Genomic DNA, 18,722 nt, shown 5'->3' with positions numbered 1-18,722 from the left:
AGGTGGGTTCTTTACCACTAGTGCCACCTGGGAAGCCCCAGGGTGTAGAGGGACCCACACAAATGCAGTCACACAGATGGAAACCGCCCATGGAAGACAGGTCAGTAGTACCACGTCCAGATGCAAAGGTGGCCGGTACGCGAGGTACATCTGCCTACTTCTTTCCAAAGGGCTGATGACCAATCCCGGGCTTAGTCCTGAAAACCAAGAACCGCTGAGCTAAGTGAAAGTGAAAGTGTTAGTCGCTCAGTCGTGTCCGACTCTTTGCAACGCCACGGACTGTAGCCCTCCAGGCTTCTCCATCCATGGGATTTTCCAGGCAAGAATACTGGGGTGGACTGCCATTTCCTTCTCTTGGGGATCTTTCCGACTCTAGGATCGAACCTGGGTCTCCCGCATTGAGGGCAGACTCTTTACCATCTGAGGAACCAGGGAGGTCCTAGAGTGAACGCAATTCAAAATAAACATGTTAATAGTTAGCATTTGTTGAGAGTCTATTATATATGCAACATTATACATACATATTTTTAATCTCAGTTGTAACTATTCTATGAAGTAAATTCTATCCTAGATGAATAAACTGATAAGTTTAAACAGTTTTCTATGATCCTCACATAAATGCAGAAATGCAGTGTTCCCAGGTTGGCACTGAATAAGTTGAAGTCTTCTGATCTTGCGTTCACGCGAGAAATATACAGTGATAATATTAACATGGTTAATCCAGTTTATTACCACTGACAACAGACCTTCACGTCCCTCTTGCCTGCAACGTAGAGTTATCAAGTATCACTGCTCCCATTTTATAGATGCCTGTGTGGTAAGTCTCTTCTGTCATGTGTGACTCTTTGCGACCCCATGGACTGTAGCCCACCAGGCTCCTCTGTCCATGGGATTCTCCAGGCAAGAATACTGGAGTGGGTTGCCATGCCGTCCTCCAGGGGATCTTCCCAACCCAGGGGCCGAAATCACATCTCCTCTGTCTCCTACATTGGCAGGCGGGCTCTTTACCCACTAGCGCCACTTGGGACGCCCGTTTTGTAGATGAGGAACTTGAATTTCTACTGAGCCATCTCTTGAGCGCTTTTAAGTTCATAAGCCCGACCTTTCCCCCACTCAGAGTGCAGCCCATCTCGGATGGGGTCCCAGAAATCTGGGCCCCCCTGGGCCAGGTTAAGCGGTGACATGGTGTTTGCAAGCGGGTGTGCGCCAGAGTATGTATGGCTTTCAACTTGAAAAGCTCATCTCCCACCATGGCTAAACCAGGCCTAGTGAGATGTAGATACATAAATATCTCCTTTACGCCCTGTCCCGGGGGAAAGATAGAACCACATAAATCCGATTAGCTTACCCGGATGCGGGCTGCTCTCTCTCTTTGAAGTCCAGTGGGTGAAGATAATGTCATTTGCACGTGGGAGCAGTCGTTTCCAGGGCTGAAGGAAGGGTCCCCCACGCTGAGAGCCGGTGAAGCACAGCTGAACAGGGTGGACCATGCGGCCCAGAGGTTCGTCCATCGGGCTGCGGGGCCAGGTCCTGCCCCCCCCCCCAGTCACATCCCCTTCTCCTCTGCCCACCCCTGCCCTGCAATGTCCCCAAGCAGGACATCTGCTCATCTCTATAGAAGCTCAGCTTGCTGCTAAGGAGCGGGATCCTGCTGCCCATTGACCTAGAGGCAGAGGGAGAAGTAGAATGACCTCCAGAGCTCACTCAGGAGACTGGGGGTGTCTGCTGGAGCAATGTCTTTCGCAGCGTTTACAGCAGTCCTCACACTCTGCAGGAAGGGTCTAGCGTGTGTGTGTGTGTGTGTGTGTGTGTGTGTGTGTGTGTACTCCCAGGAGCAAACAGGTTGGAAATGGCCTTTTATATTTGATGAAACCTATCACCTTCCACAGGCTTCCCTGGTAGCTCAGCTGGTGAAGAATCCACCTGCAATGCAGGAGACCCCGATTCGATTCCTGAGTCAGAAAGAGTCCCCTGGAGAAGGGATAGGCTGCCCACTGCGGTATTCCTGGGCTTCTCTGGTGGCTCAGATGGTAAAGAATCTGCCCGCCATGCGGGAGACCCTGGTTCGATTCCTGGGTCAGGAAGATTCCCTGGAGGAGAGCAGGGCAGCTCACTCATGTATTTTTGCCTGGAGAATCCCCGCGGGCAGAGGAGCCTGGCAGGCTACAGTCCATGGGGTCACACAGAGTTGGACACAACTGCGCGACTTAGCCAGCACAGCACAGTGTCACCTTTCACAAACCCCAGAGGAACTGACGTGCCCACAGCTTGACGATGTTCTCTCTCCCGCACCTTCAGCCCTCACCACTGCCTTTTCCACCCAAGACCCACTGCTACCTCCAGACAGTCAGCGGAACCATCTCATAACCCAAGGAGTCTGTGTATCCCCTCCTTCCTAGGAGAAGAGAGGACACCTGGAGAAGCCACATCTTTCCTTTGCCCTCGAGAATGCAAGGGAGGCTGTGATTCTGTCTGGCCCGAGAGAAACAGCCAAAAAAGAAAACAAGCTAAGCCTGAGATTCTTTTCTCCAGGGGCAGTCTCGGAACCCTCTTTAGGCATTTGGAAGCCCCTAACCATCACCCTTCAGCTTAGTCCCAGAGAGTCTGAAACAGCAGACCGTGGGAATTTTTTTTAAATAAAATTTTAGAATCTCTTTAAAAAATACATAAAAGTACTCATAAAGTCTACTTATGATTCTTCAACTTTCAGGCTGAATCAGAAAACCCAGCCCGAAAGATGAGGGTGTATGTGGGTATGTAGGTGTGTATTTATGCATGTACACATGCATACATGTATTTTTGTCATGATTAATAAGATTCTACAAACTTGTTCACTACCCTAAGACATCATACTCCCAAAAGTACGTCTTAAAGACTCTGCTCATGAAATTTGAATTTGTTCTCTGAGCTCGTTAGAGGTGAAAAACAACGGGTCATCCTTTACAATATATCAACTAGTTCTGATTCTGAAAATCTATTCTCTCCCTCTCTCCCTTACAGGTACACACACACACACACACACACACACACACACACGCAAACATCCCTTGTTGTACCTCAGTCTTATTTCCAGTCTAAATTAAAATTCTGATTTATTAGACTCAATGAGGACTTTTAGCCACTAACAGGAAATAGTATCTCCTTTTCTATGGGATGTCTGGGTTTTCCTAAAGTGGTGTTCACTTTTTTTTTTCTTGGCTATAAATATATGAAAGACTCTGTCGAGAGTGCCCTCGGGGAATGACAGTAAAAGTGCAGCAAAGAGCACGTTTATGGGTTGGCAGCTTGAGTGACCGCTTCTAAACAGGGCCCCATCTGTTCTGGGGCTGCCTCGTGATGCTGTCTCCTGTGGAGACCTGCCCCGTGCCCTCACAGGCAGGCACCGAGGGATGGCTCCGTGACCCCACAGGTTCTGCCAGACCCTCCTAGGCAGGCTTCTGTGGCAAACTTCTCCTGGACCCAGCTTTTCGTAAATCCTCAGGATTCCTCCGTAGAAACGGACATACCAATTTAGCAATCCTGTGACTCCAGAAACAGTGACCAAATCAATCCCAGCTTTGGGAATCAAACTCCCACCCAAGTCTCTAGATGTCCTGAAGACAGGGATTTACCCTCATCTCGGAAGAATCTGGGATGTTGGAGCCGAAAGGAGAGTTTGAGATAGTTTTGTCTGTTGCTTTACTTCCTTGATTTCCACTTACCTTCCCTCAAGCCATGAGCAGTTGTCCACTACTTGTCAGAATGGGGATAAAGCAAGTAAGATGCAGCCTAGTCCTCAAGGCTCACAGGCCCGTGAGGAGGACAAGTCAGCAGGAAACCGCAATTGTGAGGGCTCAGTGCAGTCAGCGGGGGCCCCGGGGGTGGGGAAGGATCTGTGACCTGCCAGCACAGGGACGGGGTCGGGGTCGGGGGCAGCTTTACAAAGGAGGAGCCGCAGAGCTGAGTTTGAAGGCCACTTACCAGGTAATCAGCTAAAGAGGGCTGAGTCGGGGGCCAAGAGGAAGATGAGGGGTGGAGGGGGAGTGTTTCCACTAGAGAGAAAAGCATCTTCAAAGGACCAGAGGTTGATGAGTGAGGGCGATGACTCCTCAGGTCTGATCTCAAATTCGTCTGCAGTATGGCTGGACCTCGATGCACAGGAATCTCAGAGTAATAGGGACGCGGGGGCCAGATGGTGAAGGACTTCTCTCTGAGGCCCACTGCTTAAACCCACACTGAGCCAGAAGCCCCTGCCTCTGCCCCCCTCCCCCAGCCTGCCACCCCAGGCCATCCATTGTTCAACATTCCTGCGGGACCAAGGACTTCTTTCCTGGGATGCCTCAGGCGTTGGAGAAGTACCATTTAATGTTCCAGACTGTCCCACACCTTAATGCTTTTGAACCGTGGTGTTGGAGAAGACTCTTGAGAGTCCCTGGGACTGCAAGGAGATTCAACCAGTCTATCCTGAAGGAAATCAGTCCTGAATATTCATTGGAAGGACTGATGCTGAAGCTAAAATTCCAATACTTTGACCACCTGATGCAAAGAACTGACTCACTGGAAAAGATCTTGATGCTGGGAAAGATTGAAGGCGGGAGGAGAAGGGGACAACAGAGGATGAGATGGTTAGATGGCATCATGGACTGGATGGACATGAGTTTGAGTAAGCCCTGGGAGTTGGTGATGGACAGGGAAGCCTGGCGTGCTGCGGTCCATGGGGTCGCAAAGAATATGACACACCTGAGCGACTGAACTGAACTGTCCCATCCCCTGAGGAAGTTCACCATCCTGCCCCAACCCTCACCTAAATACCAGTAGCGCCCTCTGCAGGAGAGCAACAGAACAACCCTACACCGTCCATCCCTAAAGAACCACCGCCACTGTCCATCCCTAAAGAACCACCGCCACCACCACCATGGACCACAAGGGGACCAGAAAATAGGCGCCTCCTTCAAGTCTTGGCCCAGCTGATCCTTGGAGACAGGACACGGTTGCACGTGAAGGAGGCTGCGTGTCCTGACTGCCCCAGGCCACTGGGCAATGTCCTCCCGGAGAGGGAGAGAGTAGGCAGGGTGTGGCGCTGCGGGGAGGCGGCCACCTGACCTCTGGCAGAGAAACAGCCTGTGGGAGAAGAGCTGTGGGACATCACTCTCCTCCTCGCGTCCTGCCTCTCTCATGGTCCTTCCCCGCAGCCCGGGCCCACCAAGACTTTCTTTTGTTTCTGTTTTGTTTTCCAAAGCCACATGGTCTTCACGCCAGGCCTGGTAATGAACTGAGATAAAAAGCCAGAGCAAGCGTTTAGAGTATTGCTAGTGGGGGTGGAGGGGGGGGGCGGTGGGTATAGTGGGGGCTTTATCCACCTCCTGGAAAGACTGCTCAGCCGGAGCTGGGAGCTGAGGCTGCCGATAACAGATGGCCTCGGGCACGGATGGTGCCAGCGGGTGGGGAGCTGGAGCCCAGTGGGGAGATGCAACCAGTGGTGGGGGCGTCCAGGCTGGGGACAGGCACGTGTGGAGCCTCGTTTGTCCTGTGTCTCAGGAGATAAAAATTCCACAACCTGCCACATCAAGGCTTGAAAATTTAATTCCTCGATGGTAACATGTGCACCAGATTCAGGATGACTCGTGGGCTGGCAATCTCAAAGCCCCAGAGCTAAGAGATAGGTCTCACGTCCCCTGCTGACTCCACGTGCCCCTTAAACGAGGAGCGTCCTCAGGGGCAGCCCGCCTGGTTGCAGGGGGTCTGGCTGGGCATCGAGGGCCTGTCCCCCAACCCGGGCTTGGGGAGTAGGGAGGTATGAGCCAGGACAGACCAGACGGAGGCCTTCTGCTTGCTCCCCAGGACTGCCCCCAGCTGGTCCCCACCGAGGAGATCCTGATACCAGTCGGGGAAGTGAAGCCAATCACCCTCAAGGCCCGAAACCTGCCCCAGCCTCAGTCCGGCCAGCGGGGCTATGAATGCGTCCTCAACATCCAGGGGGCAGTCCACCGGGTCCCCGCCCTGCGCTTCAACAGCTCCAGCGTCCAGTGCCAGAACAGTTCGGTAAGAGGACCGGGGCCCAGGCCAGCCAGAGCCAGCCTTTGTCTCGCACCTGAGCCAGGGCCTCAGCCTGGCTTCCCCCCAGCTTCTAGAACCTTGCGCGTCCACAAGCGACCCACATCCGCAGAGACAGAGGAGCATATACAGACACCCGGGTTTCCTCAGCAGAGCAGGGCAGGTGATGGAGGGAGTGGAGGGCTGCAAGGACCCCCGTGGCTTAAGTTGAGGGCTTTGCGCCCTCTCCGAGTTGAAAGAGAACCTCTAAGCCTTTGGTGAAACTTTTTCAGCACCAGTCAATGTGACCCCAGAGCCTGCCCCAGTTCGGGGAGCGGATGCAGGGAGGGTACCACATGGGAGGAAAGCTGCGGAAGGGACCAGGGGAGGTAGGAAGGCCATGGCGGGGGGGTGGGGGAGCGCGGGGAGGAGGAGGACACAGTGAACCTCAAGAGCAGCAAGGGTTAAACCGATCCCGAATGCCAGACAGAGAGCCCCACGAGGTGTTTCATTATCCTGCTGGCCCAGAGAAGATCTTTTCATCTGCCAGCTCCCTGTCTCTGCCTGTGGGGGGTCAGCTGGGAGATGGCGGGGGGAGGAATGTGACAAAGTTGCTGAGGGAAGGTAATTCGCCTGCGAGCGATAAAGAGAATCTTGGGCCTCTTATCAGGGAGCTGTCGGGTTCTCAGGTCACGGGCGCTTGATAGAATTTGTAATCGGTGGAAGACCGCCCAACACCCAGGGAAGGTGGAAGATGAGAAAGCCGTGGAGCACAACAAAGGGAGGAAGGTGGCAGGAAGCCGGGGAGAGGGGCGGGCTGACGGTGATGGGCCCTGGGAGCTGTGTGGCCAGGCTGGGCAGCCCCTGCAGCGGGGAGTCCCGGGGGGTCTCCACCGAGGCTCGGGAGCTGGACCAGAGGGGCGGTTCTGATGTGTCTGAGGTCTTGAGGGCTCCAGGCGGGATCAGCTTGGGAGGAAGTCCACTCCTGGCTGCAGCTTGGCAGCCTTCAGGGGTTGGGCTGCTCAGAGGTGTGCCCGCAAAGCTCTGGGCACGGTTCCTAGTGGACTGGTGACCGAAGTAAAGCTCACACACAGAAAGAAAGGGCCTTGCAGGGCCCGGCCGATCAACCACCGAGGCACTGCCGTTCGTTACACACATGCTGTGTCAGGGCTTTGCGGGGTGTCCAGAGCGGTGTGTGGACTTCCTAAGAGACTTCCGTGGGTAAAAATGCAGTGCAGATCCAGGAAATGCCGGGTTCAAGACCAAACACCAGGGGACGGGGAGCATGGGGTGGGCTGGGAGGGAGGGCAGAGAAGACCCCTGGGGTGAGGTGCATTTGAGCCAGGCTAAAAGAGGTAAGATGTTGAAGGCTGGAGGCTGTCGGAAGAGGGGAGGCATTGCTTGTGAGGTGTGAACTGAACAGACGCAGCGAGGGGCTTAGGAGAGCTTGCTCGGAGACAGGGGCTCCAGAGGTTTCTGGAGGAAAGCAGTGGAAGCGAAGGTTGGAGAACTAAGCCTGGATTGGATCATAGGAGGTATTGAATGCCAGCAAAGGGGTCTGAGCAGGATCCTGTTGGCATCAGTGACTGGGAGTCGGAGGAAGGCACCGTAGGGATGATGTGAACAGTGCCTGGGGCTCCTGTCTCTCCATTTGCCTCTCTCTCGGTCCAAAGGGAACCAGAGTCCCTGGTTTGTTTCCTGGCACCCTGAGGTGCCGGCAGCACCCTGACCCCCTGGGATAGAATTCCTCGTGGACATGTGCCCCTGCCCTCTCCCCACAGTACCAGTATGACGGCATGGACATCAGCAACCTGGCTGTGGACTTCGCTGTGGTGTGGAATGGCAATTTCATCATCGACAACCCTCAGGACCTGAAAGGTAGGCAGCTACTTCCGGGTCGAGTTTTGATCTTTCCACGACCCTGGGAAAGACCGGGGCTGGAGGGATCAGAGCCGGCCGGCTGTGGTTCCATGAATAATACACTCCCCCTGTCCGTGGAGCTCTTCAGAGGCACGTAAAGCAACATTTTGTGCCATCAAAGGAGTCCTGTTGGGAACCCTGTTTTATTACAACCAGAGCATCCGCCGGGTGGCTGCGGGCTCATCGCCTGTTCCTTTGGCTCCGGGAGACTTTGAAGTGTCTGTGGAACCTGCCCAGGAGAACAGCAGGCAGGAACGTCCTGCCGGTTTCTCTGGAAATGGAGATATTATTCCCGATGAGGTCCTGGTTCCCCTGTCTTTGGCCTCAGTCTCTGTACAAAGAAGGCTTGTCAATTGGCTCCCGGGTCCTGAGGCAGGTGGGAGGGCCCAGCTGGCTGACTCCAGGGCACGGCTGTTGCAGGAAGCCTCAGGAAGGAGCAGGGCTGATGCAGGAGGGGGCATTCCATGAAGGGGCCTCATTCTGGTCCTGCAAACCCACGGGGAGGTCCTCCTGGGTGCCGGGTCAGCTGCGCTCCGTACAGCATTCCTCCCAGCTCTCCAGAGTGATACAAGTGACTCCAGTTTGATGAGCACTCTGGCTAGGCACTCACTGAGTGATTTATTTAGGATTTTTTTTCCTAATTGTCACAGGGCTGAGAAGGATGCCCTAGCATTATCGTCATTTGATAAATAAGGGAACTAAGACCCAAAGAAGCTAAGAGAGGGACCAAGACTGCTGGCTTTGGCAACATGGACACTAAAATTGGAAGAGGCAGAGACTAGCCTGACCCCTGCAAAAGATGGTGCAAGCTCATAAAGTGCTCCATGTTTTTAAGACAAAGACTGTGTAGGATAACTTATATGTGGAATCTGGGTGGGGGGGGGTGGAATGCCCCAACTCATCAGAAACAGAGTGGAAAAGTGGTTGGACGGTTGGAGAACTAGGGAGAAGTCGGTAAAAGGGCACAAACATCCAGCCCTAAGATGAATAAGAATCTAATTATGGCATGGTGACTACAGTTGATATCACTGTGTTATGGAACTGAAGTTTGCTGAGAGAGGAGAACTTAAGTGTTCTTAACATTTGTGTGTTCTTAACATCTATTAATTAACTAGATGGGAGGAATCTTTTCCCTCTGTAGTGTATCAAATTATCACTTTAAATATTGTACAATTTTTTTTTTGTCAGTTACACCTCAATGAAGTTGAAAAAAAGAAAGAAATGGACCAGGAGTCAAATAATAAGAGTCAGGATTTGAACCCAGACAGTCTCATTTTGGAGCTCACGTCCTTCCTCCTATGGCTCAGGCCACTGTGAGATGTGAAATTTCCTCCCCCAGAACCCTGTCCCCTGACCCTGAGCCATGAGCCCCATGTCACGTTTCAATTAGCTAGGATTTTCACAAGCCTGTCCTTCAGGCTGAGGTCACCCCAGGGGCACGGAGAGGGACCAAGGCCCCGGGAGGACCTGCAGGTGCTTCAGCATCTCTTCCAGATGCTTCTGTCCCTGTGCTGGATGCTGCCATCAAAGTCAGAGCTCAGGCTGGGAGATTCTTCTTCTATTTCTCCTCATACCCAGGCCCAGTTTTCTCAGTGCCAGGAGATAGACATTTCGCCTGCTGAGAATCTGGGCTTTGTTCCCAGAGGTTGCCTTTGCACCTGGAGTTTTAGAGAAAAAAAATGGCCACATCCAAGCTGTTGCATCAGAACCCTCCCTTGTGGCACCCAACAACTTTTAAGCAGCTCCTTGAATGCAGGGGCCATGGTGTCTTCACACTCACCTCCCACCCAGAGCCTCGCTGTCCCTGGAGGCTAATGCACTGTGTTGGGCAGAGAAGGTCCTGGTGCTCAAGGACTGGGGTTCCATAATCCAACAAACTCGGGTTCGAATTCCGCCTCTTTCACAAGGCTGTATATTGTCACCCTGCTTATTTAACGTATATGCAGAGTACATCATGAGAAATGTTGGGTTGGATGAAGCACAAGCTGGAATCAAGATTCCCAGGAGAAATATCCATAACTTCAGATATTCAGATGACACCACACTTATGGCAGAAAGCAAAGAAGAACTAAAGAGCCTCTTGATGAAAATGAAAGAGGAGAGCGAAAAAGTTGGCTTAAAACTCAACATTCAGAAAACTAAGATTGCGGCATCTGGTCCCATCACTTCTTGGCAAATAGATGGGGAAACAGTGGAAACAGTGACAGACTTTATTTTGGGGGGCTCCAAAATCACTGCAGATGGTGACTGCAGCCTTGAAATTAAAAGATGCATGCTCCTTGGAAGAAAAGTTATGACCAACCTAAACAGCATATTAAAAAGCAGAGACATTACTTTGCCAACAAAGGTCTGTGTAGTCAAGGCTATGGTTTTTCCAGTCGTCATGTATGGATGTGAGAGTTGGACTATAAAGAAAGCTGAATGCTGAAGAATTGATGCTTTTGAACTGTAGTGTTGGAGAAGGCTCTTGAGAGTCCCTTGGACTGCAAGGAGATCCAACTAGTCCATCGTAAAGGAAATCACTCCTTGAATATTCATTGGAAGGACTGATGCTGAAGCTGCAGCTCCAATACTTTGGCTACCTGATGCGAAAAACTGACTCCTTAGAAAAGACCCTGATGCTGGGAAAGATTGAAGGCGGGAGGAGAAGGGGACAACAGAGGATGAGATGGTTGGATGGCATCACTGACTTAACAGACATGAGTCTGCGTAAACTCCAGGAGTTGGTGATAGACAGGGAGGCCTGGCGTGCTGCCATCCATGGGGTCGCAAACAGTCAGACATAACTGAGCAACTGAACTGAACTGATTGACTGATCCCCGAGTTACAGACTAGATACTGAATGCCCAAAGAAGTTAAAGTCTTTGTCATGTCACTAGAAAGTGCTGAAGCCACAAGGAAAGCCCTCATCCAATTTAATCTAGAGCCAGAATTCTTAAATAACAATATTTTCTGTCGTGCCTTTAAATGACTGCTAAGAGCCTCAATTTATTATTAATTCCCCATCAGTTATTCTTTGCAAGGATAATGACAATCACTGGTGATATCCACGGACGGGGCGGTCTCTGTCACACTCGCGAGAACGGGGTAAGCGGCGAGAAGTCCCCTGCAGCTCACCGTGTGACCGCCCCGTCCGTCTCTCTGCAGTCCACCTCTACAAGTGTGCAGCCCAGCGGGAGAGCTGCGGCCTCTGCCTCAAGGCCGACCGGAAGTTTGAGTGCGGCTGGTGCAGCGGCGAGCGCAGATGCACCCTCCAGCAGCACTGCAGCGGCTCCTCCAGCCCCTGGCTCGACTGGTCCAGCCACAACGTCAAGTGCTCCAACCCCCAGATCACCGAGGTAAGCCCCCCAAGTTCCCCGAGCGGGACGGATGGCCCTGGGCACTGAGCCTTTATGGAAGAATGCTTGATGTTAATGCAAGGGCAGGTAACGCCTCTCATGGGTGTCCCGATGGCCTGTGTCCGGGCATAAGCGACAAGCGTGTGGAAGTGTGTCCTCATGCACCTGCACAGCCATGCGTGTGCCTCAGTGTGCGTGTGCACCAAGGAGGCAGAGCCAGCCCAGCCTCCCTGCCAGGCCAGCTTTGCCAGCGGGGGACGAGAAATTGGCTGGATGGCGGGTGAACGTTTCAGAAAAAACAGGCTCAGCTTTTCTCAGCAGAACTGTGATGTCAGGGGCTGCAATTAGCTCAGAGTTGCAAAGTTGAAAACAGAAGGAGAAAGCAAAGGCAGGCACTGCATTAGCCACCGCGCCATTTCCCCGGGTTTCCTTTCTGTCCCAATTTGTTTGTGCATTTTAATGGAAATAGGTAATTAATTATCCTGCGGGGGGGAAAAAATGATGTTTCCTGAATAGTCAGTTGCAAAGGAAGATGAATAGATGATGTGAATGAACACGCAGCTGCTTGGGGTTTGAATGGCCGGGGAGAGGAATAGTTGTATTTAACTTTGGTTGCCTTGTGAGCTCATCACTCTTTACTGCTCCCACTTCGACTGTTGTTGGCACTTTGAAACTAATTACACATTCCTTATGATGACTAGGAGTATCGGCCAGGGCAGGTACCACTGTGATCTGCAAGTCTAAGAGAGCAGGGTTTCTCTGCTGGTCCAGTGGGTTACATTCGGGCTTTCGCTGCCATGGACCGGGTTCTAGCCCTGGGCAGGGAACTAAGGTTGCACAAGCCATGCAATTTGGCAAAAAATTTTTAAAAAGAAAAAAAACAGAAAGCAGGAGCGGCTGCTCCTTTCTGCCTCTCCCCGGAGCAGCTGCCTTGTCCCTTTTCCTGCCTCATTTTCCCTGCTGGCCAAAGCAAGCCAAGTCTGGCTCTCACCTGTGTCAGAGTATTGGGAAACTAATGGAGCATCCCTGTGACCATTTTGCAGCTTCAGATCAGTTTAAAAAAAAAAAAAAGAAGAAGAAAAAAGAAGAAGCCTCAGATCAAATGAGTGTTGTTAACCTACCATGAGGTATTCAAAGAGGGAGCAAATATTTGTTTGGTGTGCTTGGCACTGTCTTATTTAGCCCTCAAAAACTCCATGAGACACCAAAATTCTCACCTCCATTTTACAGAGAAAGAAAACGAGGCTCTGAGTGATGGAATTGTCCAAGTTCACAATGGCAGAGCTTATATTTCAGCTCAGATATGTTTAATTGTAAGAACAGTTTTAAAGTGTCTGTGATTTGCCCAAGTGATATTAAACAAGAAGTGGGCTTCGACTGAGGGTCTAGGTCTGGGCAGCCGAAGAGTGTGGTTAGCAAGATGAGCAAAGACGCGCAGGTGGGAAGCATCGATTAACCACCCGCTGATAGAGCCTGGAGAAAGAGAGCACCTCACCGCGTTGCTGAGAGCTCAGTTAGCAGAATGAGGCCGGAAGGACCAGCGGAAGGCGCACTGTGAAGGTCATGACTTTAAATGACATGATTTGCTTCTTGCTTTTGCACTAGAGGTAATTAAAGGAAAAAGACTAGAACATGTTACTGTGGACGCCCTGGTGGCTGAAGGCACACCAAAAGGCGGAGTCCTGGTGCCTGACAGTGAGGAGAACACTCCTTGCTCAGCGCGCCAGCCTTTAAGATCGAATGAGATTGTGTTGTTTGGGGGGTTTATTTCTGGAAGTAGAACCTGCCGTAAATTAGGAATCGATCTCCCAAAATAAAATCCTGTTTTGTATGATGGTAAAGTAAAAAAGAAGTGGGCTTCCCATCCCTGACATCCAGCCTTCCTGGGGGGGACAGACCAGGTGCCGTGCATCCACGGGGCTGTGGATCCCAGGGGCAGTGAGGAGCTGGAGCGGCGCCTGTCCCTCTGCCCAGGTTCTCACCGGCCCTGTGGGAGGGTGCTATGAGGGCGTGGACACCGCCCCTCAAACACCGGGCTTCCGTTCTTCTCCTGCTGGCGGTGCCTGCCGACTCTCTCCCCTGTCCTCATCTCACCGGCGAAGTGCTTGCCGGGACTGCTCAGGGCTCCGTGCCTGCTCCCCGATTCTAGTGATTTCCCGCAGCGGCCGCCCTGAGAACTTGCTCCGTTCTGCAATTCTTGCTGCGGCTGTGGTTCGTCTCTCTGCTTCTGCACCTGCGGTCCAGGGGCGTTTGAATCAGGCAGGAGGGCGCCGTTTCCATCAGCCCCTCTCACCCTTGCCAACCTTGACTGCCGCCCCAGCCCCGCCCAAGGGCGGGCTTCTCCCGAGAAACCTCTGCCCCCGCGCCCCTGCTCACTGACGGGGACTGACAGGCGGCTGTGTTCCCGAGGACACCCAGGCAACACGATGCTAATTAACCCCCTGAGGTGATTAGGCGGTAATTGATTTTCCCAGTGAACGCAGCAGCAGGAGGTGGAGGCCCCGAGCAGTGGGGTCTCTCCCGTTGGTGGTTTTCAAGTAGAGGCTGTGGACAAAGAAAGAGCATCGGGGGAGACAAACCTGCCCAGTGTCTCCAGCCACTGCAGGGACGGCAGGCACTCCGGACAGGACATGTGGGTGGGAGGAGCCGGAGCGGGAATGTTCTACCCGCTTTCAGCCTGCACTTCCTGCCCCCAACCAAGCCTCTTCTCCTTACAAAAGCCATTATTCACTTTTTAAACTTTGCATGGTTGAGATAATTTCAGACTGATAAAAAGGTGCAAAAATAGTACAAAGAACTTTCATATAGCCTTCACCCAGATTCTCCAAAATTAGCATCTTATATAACCACAGTACAATGATCAGAATCAGGAAATTAATAGTGAGGGAGTAATGCCGTCCAATATACATGGTCTTCTTCACATTTCCCAGTCATCCCACTGATGTCCTTTTTCTGGTCCAGGTTCTGATCCAGATCATGTGTGGCATTCATCATCACGATGCCTCAGTGCCTGAATCCTCAATCTTTGTCTTTTATGACCTTTGTCTTTCAGGACCATTATTTCATAGAATGTCTTTCAATCGGGATTTGTCTGATGTTTTCTCATGATTAAATTCAAGTGACATATATATTTTAGCAAGGAACACTAAAACAACTGTAGCATACAGGTCAAAAGAGCACAGGAGCCTACCTGATTTAGCCCCAGTGGCCAAATCTGGGGCAGAGTGAGCCAGAAAACAAATAATCATCCTAATGTACTTGATGCAAGAAAATAATATAAGAATGTGTGGTCCTTGTTGATATAAATAAACAATGTAGGAGAGAGGAAGCTCCTCTTTATACTAGAATTGCAAATCCTAAAAATAGAAGGACTTAGGAAAACAGAAACATCACCACTTAGCAAAGTTCACAGTAATCATTGTTTCAGGCAGGAATGTCCAATGAAGGCTAAAATTAGCGAAGAAGGATACTGACAGAGCCTCAAGCTCTCTCCCCACATGACATGTGTTCATCACAACAAGAAAAATGGTACAGAGTGCTTTCGTACACGTGAAGAAGCCAGGTAGACGGTGGTTAAGGGGTCAAGGTACCTTAACCAAGTGGTCGAAGTTGGCATCACCAGTCATCGGAAGAATCAGCCTCGGGCGCCTCTCTGTAGGCTGAGCTGAGAGGACCACCACCTCGCTTCCGTGGCATTTGTAACCAAGAACGTGTGATTTGTTAAAAGTAACTTTTTAGAAGAGTCAACTCATTTCCTTTACCTGGCTTTCTTGGCTAATTCCTTGATGCTGGCATAGATCTTTGTTTTTTTTAAACAATCAGTATTCTGTGAGCTCTGTGCCCTTTTCTACATAACTCCTTCTTGTCTCTGACCCTCCCTCATCTTCAAAAATGTATAGCCCCTCGGGACATGCCCACGTGTAAACAGGAGCCACTGACCACAAAGATCCTTCCTGAGGGAGAAGAGAAGATTCTCTGACAGCCCATGGTGGTTCCTGGGAGCAGCAGAATGTCCACTGCTGGAAACCAGTGGGGACTGGAATGGGGCTGTCTTGCCTGCAGGGGCAGGGCAATCAGTGAGCTGACCTCAGAGGAATTCTACTTTAGGAAAAGGAGTAAGCTGAAGCTTAGTTGGATGAACAGCTGTGTTCTTCCTTAACCCCTTCTAACCCAGCTATCTCCATGGCAACCAAGCCCTCCCCTAGAGACCCATCTCTTGTGGCAGCTCCATGTAGGACATGTCTTCCAGCCGATTGAGTTTCCCAGTTTGCCTCGACTTCAGGTTAGGACCCCCTCAGGACTCACCGTCTGCTCCCTCTCAGCCAGCCCTTGGTGTGATAATGATGCTGTCCCCCGCGGGAGGCATCCCAGGCTGTTCCCGCTCCAGCTGTCGTCCCGGGCGTCTGCACGCGTGTCACCTGTTCAGGTCCCAGAACAGGAGATGACGTGCAGAGGTTTGGAAAGCCTGTGAGAGGCCGGGCAGCCACACCTCTGTTCTCCCCCAGAGTGTGCCTCAGGGACCTGCCAGTACATCAACGAGAGGAGGATGTTAGGAGCCATCCCCTAGAGAGAAAGGAAAGCCCAGAGAAACTGAGTGGGCACCATCCAGCAGAAAGGGCCAAGCAGTGGATGAGGTTCTTAGAGAGAGAACTTTAGGAAGGCATCGGCGCGCCCATGAGAGAGGCCTCCACTCCAAGTGAGTGTACTGGTCTGCTAGGACTGCAAGTATCAAACTCCACTGGGGGCCTTAAGAAAAAAACAGAAATTTGCTTTCCCAGTTCTGGAGGCCAACGTCTGACATCCAGCTTTCAGTGGGTTGGTTCGTGCTGAGGGCTGTCAGGAGGATGTGTTCCAAGCCTTTCTCTTGGTTTCTGGTGGTTTGGGGCGGTATCTGGCGTCCCTTGGCTTGTGGCAGCAGCTCCCTGACCTCAGCCTTCATGTCACCAAGGTGTTCGCCCCGTGTGCATGTCTGTCTCCAGCTTCTTTTTTTTGTATAAATATTGTGCTTTAATGAACTCCTTAAATAGAAATGTCATGATGAAAATATATAATTGGAAGAGATGGGGTGTCCCATGTATACTCCATACCCATAGAAAACTCTAAGGGAAGAAATAGAAATTGGAATTAAAGAAGCAGCAAGAGGAGGTGAAGAGGAGGTCTGTAGGCCATCTTGTTGGCACTGATAAACAGTATACCTGATTATCACAGTTTATCAGTGCTATATCCAAAATTTCCATCCCACAGGCATGGAATTGCCCTGAAAAAAAGAAGTCTTCTGGCTTGTTTTTGTCTCTTAATTCTTCAAATGACAAGAACTACTTAAACCAAACAAGGCAGGATAAGAATTGGATAAGGTTAGCACCACTCATCTGCAATAGAAACTCAGGTCAGTGATCTTGTTTATGAAAGCTGAGGCAGCAAGACCAGATAAGAAAAACCGAAGTGAAGTCACTCAGTCATGTCTGACTGTTTGCGACCCCATGGACTGTAGCCTACCAGGCTCCTCCGTCCATGGGATTCTCCAGGCAAGAGTACTGGAGTGGGGTGCCATTTCCTTCTCCATGTCTCCAATTTTTAAAATAAGAATCCCAGTCATGTTTGATTCGGGCCCACACTAATGACCTCATTTTTAACGTGATTATCTCTGTAAAGACCCTGTCTCCAAATAAGGTCTTATTCCGAGGTGATGGGAGTTAGGGATTCGACATGTGAATTTGTGGGGGATAAAAATCAGCACAAATTCCCAAGACAGAATATTCTGAGCAGAAAAGGGGAGATGCCCTGGTTCTAAGGAATTGATTCAGGCATGCTAAGGTTAGAAGTTATCACATGGGTAAATTGGTCCTGAGTCAGGTGGCAGGGGGATGCAGCTGGCCTATCCCTGAACATTGGCCACCTGGCAGAGGCCGGAATCTGCTTGCCCTGCAAGCTCCTTGACTTCTCCCAAAGGGCTTCAGACAGAGATGTGTAATTTGTGACCGCTTGCAGCTGCCTGCTGTCAGGAAAGAGGGCTGCAGCAGGGACCTAGACCCCCACACCTAACAAGAACACCGGTCAGACCAAGGACCTGAACAGATGAGTCACACTCGAGGTTCCGGGAGTCTTACTAAGAATAGCTTTTCTTTAACAAGACACTACTATGTGCCAGAACCCATAGATTCCGCATACCTGCTCCTTCTCATTACAATCCTGCAAGATGACTGTAATTATCTCCATTTAAGAGTCAGGGAAACAGTGCTTAGGGGAGTAAATAATTTGCCCAACGTCACACATCTGGTTAGTGGCAAGACAGATTTACTAGTGCCTCTTGACTCCAGAATGCAGACTCGCCGCACCTTTTGATGCTCCTTCTCGTGGCCAGAGGGCTAGAGAAGTATTCCCTGGCTGTGCATATTCACCCCACCCGAAGAACATCTGTGCCCAGGACCCAAGTCCCCTTGGTCAGTGTCAGGAAACAAGGACAAACTGGGGACATTGGCTACTCTTTTAAGTCTTAAAATAACCTTCCTGTGTCTTCCTAAAGATAAGTAAGTCCACACTTATTTCTATGAGTGGGGGAGAAAAATGGTAGAACATTTGGGGGCACTTTTAAGTGTAGGGTGATCACTTCTTGTGTATCCAGGGGAGGTGTTACTTTAATTGCATGTGGTTCTTAAAGCTATCAGACTGTTCAGTTGGTTTCTGGTCGAATCTATCAATGGGATGATGGTCACAGTGAAAGTTGCTCTCACAAGCATCTCAGCTGAGGGGAGAGCTCACAGGCTGGGGCCCAGGCAATTCATGGCTGCAGGTAAGACTAGGGATCAGGATGAAATAAAGGCAAAGTGGGCTTGGGATGCCAAGGGCAAGTGCCTGGTGTTGGGGTCCTCAGGGAGTGACCAGGCACCTACACCCTTTGGGTACCAAGGGACACTCCTGTGTGCCTCTGACGTCCCCCGCCACGCGGACCAGGAAGGTCACACTGGGGCCAGGTCCTAGGAGAACTGGTTTTGCAGTGGTCTCTCCATTAACCACTTTGCAGCTTTCCCGTATAAAGTTGTCAACTGCAGTAACTCCCCACACCTCACTAGCCCACTGTTAGGGAATATCAATTCTGTTTAACCTTATCTTAGGTATGTGTAACCAGGAAAGAAAACCAGTTGTAGAAAACTGCCAACACTGCCCTCCAAAACCAGGCATAAATAATGGTTGATGCGCTAAGTTTGAGATGATTCATTGCTCTTGATTCCTCCTGCTCTCCGTTTGCCCTAATATTTTAAAGCAGATCTTTTTCCTGGATTCTCTCAGTTGCAAATGTTTGTGTGAAACTGTGTGGCAAGCTGGATACTTGGAAGTATTTATCTATAAGGCTACACCGAGTTTCCGCAGGAAAAGACAAGAGCCACCTACCCAGGGCAAGAGCGACTCGCTGCAAAGTTCCCAACAAATAAATAAATAAGTCAGCCAGCTTTC

General features: G+C 51.0%; 1 protein-coding gene across 1 annotated transcript in view; it reads left to right on the top strand.

The window, feature by feature from the left end:
* Positions 1-18,722, top strand: part of PLXNA2 (plexin A2) — a 226,216-nt gene that overhangs the window by 159,917 nt on the left and 47,577 nt on the right. The window contains exons 10-12 of the mRNA XM_070473856.1: positions 5,821-6,021; positions 7,794-7,890; positions 11,080-11,270. Of these exons, the coding sequence (XP_070329957.1) occupies positions 5,821-6,021; positions 7,794-7,890; positions 11,080-11,270 (489 nt within the window). The remainder of the gene's footprint in view (positions 1-5,820; positions 6,022-7,793; positions 7,891-11,079; positions 11,271-18,722) is intronic.

Source organism: Odocoileus virginianus, chromosome 11 (genome assembly GCF_023699985.2).
Source record: "Odocoileus virginianus isolate 20LAN1187 ecotype Illinois chromosome 11, Ovbor_1.2, whole genome shotgun sequence".
Taxonomy (NCBI): Eukaryota; Metazoa; Chordata; class Mammalia; order Artiodactyla; family Cervidae; genus Odocoileus; species Odocoileus virginianus.
The sequence above is the reverse complement of the archived record's forward strand: the minus strand, read 5'-3'. Positions and strand labels throughout refer to the sequence as shown.